This window comes from Electrophorus electricus, chromosome 1, assembly GCF_013358815.1.
Source record: "Electrophorus electricus isolate fEleEle1 chromosome 1, fEleEle1.pri, whole genome shotgun sequence".
Classification (NCBI taxonomy): Eukaryota; Metazoa; Chordata; class Actinopteri; order Gymnotiformes; family Gymnotidae; genus Electrophorus; species Electrophorus electricus.
The window spans coordinates 10,286,256-10,295,000 of NC_049535.1; the positions used below are offsets into that span (position 1 = coordinate 10,286,256).

General features: G+C 29.4%; 1 protein-coding gene across 1 annotated transcript in view; it reads right to left on the reverse strand.

The window, feature by feature from the left end:
- Positions 1-4,194: 4,194 nt before the first annotated feature.
- zgc:92027 (uncharacterized protein LOC449543 homolog) overlaps positions 4,195-8,745 on the reverse strand; it is an 8,537-nt gene continuing 3,986 nt past the window's right edge. The window contains exons 6-8 of the mRNA XM_027004629.2: positions 8,148-8,261; positions 7,915-7,973; positions 4,195-4,422 (exon numbers count right to left, since the gene is read on the reverse strand). Coding sequence (XP_026860430.2) covers positions 4,396-4,422; positions 7,915-7,973; positions 8,148-8,261 — 200 coding nt within the window. The 3' untranslated portion in view covers positions 4,195-4,395. The remainder of the gene's footprint in view (positions 4,423-7,914; positions 7,974-8,147; positions 8,262-8,745) is intronic.

Consider the following 8,745-nt stretch of genomic DNA (forward strand, 5'->3'; position numbering starts at 1 on the left):
TGATGTAAGCCGATGAAAAGATTCTGCACATTATTTTTCTTAATATGATGGAATCACATAAATGTTCACAAGTAAAATACGAAGGTCAAAAAACAGTGAAGATTGTGTGCCAAAAATTAAATATAAAAACCCCTTTAGAGAGAAGGGAAACAAATGGCTTTATTGTTGTCATAGTGTGTATATTATTGTATATTATATATTATTATTGGTATTATTATTAATAGTGTGTATGATTATATATATACATACATACCATATATAATATATATATACACATACATACCATATATAATATATATATACACATACATACCATATATAATATATATATATACATACATACCATATATAATATATATATACACATACATACCATATATAATATATATATACACATACATACCATATATAATATATATATATACATACATACCATATATAATATATATATACACATACATACCATATATAATATATATATACATACATACCATATATAATATATATATACACATACATACCATATATAATATATACATATACATACATACCATATATAATATATATATATACATACATACCATATATAATATATATATACACATACATACCATATATAATATATACATATACATACATACCATATATAATATATATATATACATACATACCATATATAATATATATATACACATACATACCATATATAATATATATATACACATACATACCATATATAATAGATATATATACATACATACCATATATAATATATATATACACATACATACCATATATAATATATATATACACATACATACCATATATAATATATATATACATACATACCATATATAATATATATATACACATACATACCATATATAATATATACATATACATACATACCATATATAATATATATATATACATACATACCATATATAATATATATATACACATACATACCATATATAATATATACATATACATACATACCATATATAATATATATATACACATACATACCATATATAATATATACATATACATACATACCATATATAATATATACATATACATACATACCATATATAATATATATATACACATACATACCATATATAATATATATATATATACATACATACCATATATAATATATATATACACATACATACCATATATAATATATATATACACATACATACCATATATAATATATATATACACATACATACCATATATAATATATACATATACATACATACCATATATAATATATATATACACATACATACCATATATAATATATATATACACATACATACCATATATAATATATATATACACATACATACCATATATTATATATACATACACATACATACCATATATAATATATACATATACATACATACCATATATAATATATACATATACATACATACCATATATAATATATATATATACATACATAACATATATAATATATACATATACATACATACCATATATAATATATACATATACATACATACCATATATAATATATATATATATACATACATACCATATATAATATATATATATACATACATACCATATATAATATATACATATACATACATACCATATATAATATATATATACACATACATACCATATATAATATATATATACACATACATACCATATATAATATATATATACACATACATACCATATATTATATATACATACACATACATACCATATATAATATATACATATACATACATACCATATATAATATATACATATACATACATACCATATATAATATATATATATACATACATAACATATATAATATATACATATACATACATACCATATATAATATATACATATACATACATACCATATATAATATATATATATATACATACATACCATATATAATATATATATATACATACATACCATATATAATATATACATATACATACATACCATATATAATATATACATATACATACCATATATAATATATATATATACATACATACCATATATAATATATATATACACATACATACCATATATAATATATATATACACATACATACCATATATAATATATACATATACATACATACCATATATAATATATATATATACATACATACCATATATAATATATATATACACATACATACCATATATAATATATATATACATACATACCATATATAATATATATATACACATACATACCATATATAATATATATATATACATACATACCATATATAATATATATATACACATACATACCATATATAATATATATATACATACATACCATATATAATATATATATACACATACATACCATATATAATATATATATACATACATACCATATATAATATATATATACACATACATACCATATATAATATATATATATACATACATACCATATATAATATATATATACACATACATACCATATATAATATATACATATACATACATACCATATATAATATATATATATATACATACATACCATATATAATATATATATACACATACATACCATATATAATATATACATATACATACATACCATATATAATATATATATATACATACATACCATATATAATATATATATACACAAACATACCATATATAATATATACATATACACATACATACCATATATAATATATATATACACATACATACCATATATAATATATACATATACATACATACCATATATAATATATATATATATACATACATACCATATATAATATATATATACACATACATACCATATATAATATATACATATACATACATACCATATATAATATATATATATACATACATACCATATATAATATATATATACACAAACATACCATATATAATATATACATATACACATACATACCATATATAATATATATATACACATACATACCATATATAATATATACATACACATACATACCATATATAATATATACATATACATACATACCATATATAATATATATATACACATACATACCATATATAATATATATATATACATACATACCATATATAATATATATATACACATACATACCATATATAATATATATATACACATACATACCATATATAATATATACATATACATACATACCATATATAATATATATATATACATACATACCATATATAATATATATATACACATACATACCATATATAATATATATATACACATACATACCATATATAATATATACATATACATACATACCATATATAATATATATATACACATACATACCATATATAATATATATATACACATACATACCATATATAATATATACATACACATACATACCATATATAATATATACATATACATACATACCATATAATATATATATACACATACATACCATATATACTATATACATATACATACATACCATATATAATATATATATATACATACATACCATATATAATATATATATATACATACATACCATATACAATATATATAATATACAGTAATAATATACAGTAACATCATATATATATATAGTGTATGTTACTGTTATACATTATTATATATCTAGTGTGTAATGTTACTGTATATTATATATAATGTATGCTATTGTATATTATATTATTAGATATATTGTGTGTATGTTATTGTATATATTATATTATTAGATATAGTATGTTATTGTATATATTATATTATTATTATTATATATATTGTGTGTGTATGATGTAAGCCGATGAAAAGATTCTGCACATAATTTTTCTTAAATTTCATTATAATCTAATTCATTTGTTAGAAAAGTAATCAACTAATATATATATATATATATCACATAAATGTTCACGCATTCATACAAGCACAGTACACAAGTGTTAAAATGATAGACAATTTATTAATGTAAGTAAAATATGAAGGTCAAAAAACAGTGAAGATTGTGTGCAAAGATTAAATATAAAAACTCCTTTAGAGAGAAGGGAAACAAATGGCTTTACAATAGATTTTGTGTGTCAAAATGGTTTAATATTTTAAATTTACAAAAAATATATTACGCTGGCACAAATCATATATATATTTCTGCAGGTTGATATCGTCTGACCCACCCCTAAACCTTATGTGTACAGAGTATATCTCTCTCCGGGTTATTATTAACATATGTTTTAAAAAAGAAACCACTGGTACTTGCATGTTGACAGAGGTAGCCACGGGAAAGCTTGTAATCAACACAGATTTTATTTTGCACATTTGCACATTTGCTTCCACACTGTTGCAGAGCCTGAGCCTCCGGGCTGTCCCACACCCCCGGTGCAGTGTCTCCAATTGCCTTATATAGACATAGTGCACTGGATAAACTGCAGTGAAAACACACAAAGAGAAAGAGAAAGATGGAGGAGGGGAGGAGGTGCACACTGGTATGAGTCATAGTACGCACTGGTATAAGTCATAGTGCACACTGATATGTCATAATGTGCACTGGTATAAGTCATAATGTGCACTGGTATAAGTCATAGTACGCACTGGTATAAGTCATAGTGCACACTGATATGTCATAATGTGCACTGGTATAAGTCATAGTGCACACTGATATGTCATAATGTGCACTGGTATAAGTCATAGTGCACACTGATATGTCATAATGTGCACTGGTATAAGTCATAGTGCGAACTGGTATAAGTCATAGTGCACACTGGTATAAGTCATAGTACGCACTGGTATAAGTCATAGTACGCACTGGTATAAGTCATAGTGCACACTGATATGTCATAATGTGCACTGGTATAAGTCATAGTGCGAACTGGTATAAGTCATAGTGCACACTGGTATAAGTCATAGTACGCACTGGTATAAGTCATAGTGCACACTGGTATAAGTCATAGTGCACACTGATATGTCATAATGTGCACTGGTATAAGTCAGTGCACACTGATAAGTCATAGTGCACACTGGTATAAGTCATAGTGCACACTGATATGTCATAATGTGCACTGGTATAAGTCATAGTGCGAACTGATATGTCATAATGTGCACTGGTATAAGTCATAGTGCGAACTGGTATAAGTCATAGTGCACACTGATATGTCATAATGTGCACTGGTATAAGTCATAATGTGCACTGGTATAAGTCATAGTGCGAACTGGTATAAGTCATAGTGCACACTGATATGTCATAATGTGCACTGGTATAAGTCATAGTGCGAACTGGTATAAGTCATAGTGCATACTGGTATAAGTCAGTGCACACTAGTATAAGTCATAGTACGCACTGGTATAAGTCATAGTACGCACTGGTATAAGTCATAGTGCACACTGATATGTCATAATGTGCACTGGTATAAGTCATAGTGCGAACTGGTATAAGTCATAGTGCGAACTGGTATAAGTCATAGTGCACACTGATATGTCATAATGTGCACTGGTATAAGTCATAGTGCGAACTGGTATAAGTCATAGTGCATACTGGTATAAGTCAGTGCACACTAGTATAAGTCATAGTACGCACTGGTATAAGTCATAGTACGCACTGGTATAAGTCATAGTGCACACTGATATGTCATAATGTGCACTGGTATAAGTCATAATGTGCACTGGTATAAGTCATAGTGCGAACTGGTATAAGTCATAGTGCACACTGATATGTCATAATGTGCACTGGTATAAGTCATAGTGCGAACTGGTATAAGTCATAGTGCATACTGGTATAAGTCAGTGCACACTAGTATAAGTCATAGTACGCACTGGTATAAGTCATAGTACGCACTGGTATAAGTCATAGTGCACACTGATATGTCATAATGTGCACTGGTATAAGTCATAATGTGCACTGGTATAAGTCATAGTGCGAACTGGTATAAGTCATAGTGCACACTGATATGTCATAATGTGCACTGGTATAAGTCATAGTGCGAACTGGTATAAGTCATAGTGCATACTGGTATAAGTCAGTGCACACTAGTATAAGTCATAGTACGCACTGGTATAAGTCATAGTACGCACTGGTATAAGTCATAGTGCGAACTGGTATAAGTCATAGTGCGAACTGGTATAAGTCATAGTGCATACTGGTATAAGTCATAGTGCACACTGATATGTCATAATGTGCACTGGTATAAGTCATAGTGCGAACTGGTATAAGTCATAGTGCATACTGGTATAAGTCAGTGCACACTAGTATAAGTCATAGTACGCACTGGTATAAGTCATAGTACGCACTGGTATAAGTCATAGTACGCACTGGTATAAGTCATAGTGCGAACTGGTATAAGTCATAGTGCGAACTGGTATAAGTCATAGTGCATACTGGTATAAGTCATAGTGCACACTGATATGTCATAATGTGCACTGGTATAAGTCATAGTGCGAACTGGTATAAGTCATAGTGCATACTGGTATAAGTCATAGTGCGAACTGGTATAAGTCATAGTGCGAACTGGTATAAGTCATAGTGCATACTGGTATAAGTCATAGTGCACACTGATATGTCATAATGTGCACTGGTATAAGTCATAGTGCGAACTGGTATAAGTCATAGTGCATACTGGTATAAGTCATAGTGCATACTGGTATAAGTCATAGTGCGCACTAGTATAAGTCATAGTACGCACTGGTATAAGTCATAGTGCACACTGATATGTCATAATGTGCACTGGTATAAGTCATAGTGCGAACTGGTATAAGTCATAGTGCATACTGGTATAAGTCATAGTGCATACTGGTATAAGTCATAGTGCGCACTAGTATAAGTCATAGTACGCACTGGTATAAGTCATAGTGCACACTGATATGTCATAATGTGCACTGGTATAAGTCATAGTGCGAACTGGTATAAGTCATAGTGCATACTGGTATAAGTCATAGTGCATACTGGTATAAGTCATAGTGCGCACTAGTATAAGTCATAGTACGCACTGGTATAAGTCATAGTGCACACTGATATGTCAATGTGCACTGGTATAAGTCATAGTGCGAACTGGTATAAGTCATAGTGCATACTGGTATAAGTCATAGTGCGCACTAGTATAAGTCATAGTACGCACTGGTATAAGTCATAGTGCACACTGATATGTCATAATGTGCACTGGTATAACTCATAGTGCGAACTGGTATAAGTCATAGTGCGAACTGGTATAAGTCATAGTGCATACTGGTATAAGTCATAGTGCGCACTAGTATAAGTCATAGTACGCACTGGTATAAGTCATAGTACGCACTGGTATAAGTCATAGTACGCACTGGTATAAGTCAGTGCACACTGATATAAGTCATAGTGCACACTGGTATAAGTCATAGTGCGAACTGGTATAAGTCATAGTGCATACTGGTATAAGTTATAGTGCACACTGGTATAAGTTATAGTGCACACTGGTATAAGTCATAGTACGCACTGGTATAAGTCAGTGCACACTGATATAAGTTATAGTGCACACTGGTATAAGTTATAGTGCACACTGGTACAAGTCATAGTGTGGTTTGTGTATTATACTTTGGCAGTAATGCTTAATGAGTTCTCAAAGTGAAAGTCTGAACAGAGATTTCTGGACTTTTAAAAGCTCCTTTAAAACTATAAAAAGAGGTTAGCAGGGCTGATCTGTAACTCATGAAATGTAATTCTCTTTTTTGTTGCTGTGAAGCACTGAGTTGTATGAAAGGTGATGTATAAATAACAAAGAAACATCAAACTCCAACTGCAGCATTATGTCATTGTAAACACTCACAGACACGTTCACTTACGTCATCGTAAACACTCACAGACACGTTCACGTACGTCATTGTACAGAGTAAACACTCACAGACACGTTCACTTACATCATTGTACAGAATAAACAATCACAAACCCGTTCACTTACATCATCGTACTGGAAGTTTGCTGCTCCTTGATGCATAATGTCTCTCTTCCTGAAATGTTCTGCAGACAAACCCAAGTTGTGTAAGCACACACACTTACCACAGACCTCAATACCACAGCCTGTCTTTACTCACAATTCTCACAGTTTTTACTGCAAAGCCTGCTTAGTTGGTGGAGGAATAATTAGAGCTGTTCCTGCATTTCCACAGTGGCAGTGCTGATGTTCCCACTCACCTGTCATAGCACGCAGTTTCACACAGCAGGCCACGTAGTCATCAAAATAGATTCTGCCCCCGCGACTGTAGCGCATGATGATGCAGCCCAACGCCTGAGGACTCAGCCTGTACCCTGTAATCAGACCACAACACGAGTACAGCTACACAACAGCCCAGCAAGAGCATGTGCACTTTTATTGTGCAGGACCTAGGAGGTACAGGAATGTTATCCGATGGCATCATGCGTGTGTATAACCCTGCTAGTCTTCGATGAAGATGGAACTGTAGAAGAACATTTGAAGGAATCAGACAAGATAGAATAAATCAGACAGTCAGGCGTATGTGTGATATGAAATGATGTGATACTACTAAGGTCAAATACGTCTGGCTTTTAAAAGTCCGGTTTTAGAGATTCGTGTAAAACTGTTTTAAGTCCATAAATGACTGTGGAGTGCAGAAAATCTTTGAGATTAAGCTTTTCAAATCTCTCCTTAACAAGGTCCAGGGAAGAGGGTCTCTCACTTGTTTGCAATTTCATTCCCCTTGTGTTTAAGCTTATGCAATGCCCAGAGTAAGGCATTCCCAACCAAGCCTGAACTTCCGGGATGCGACCTAGA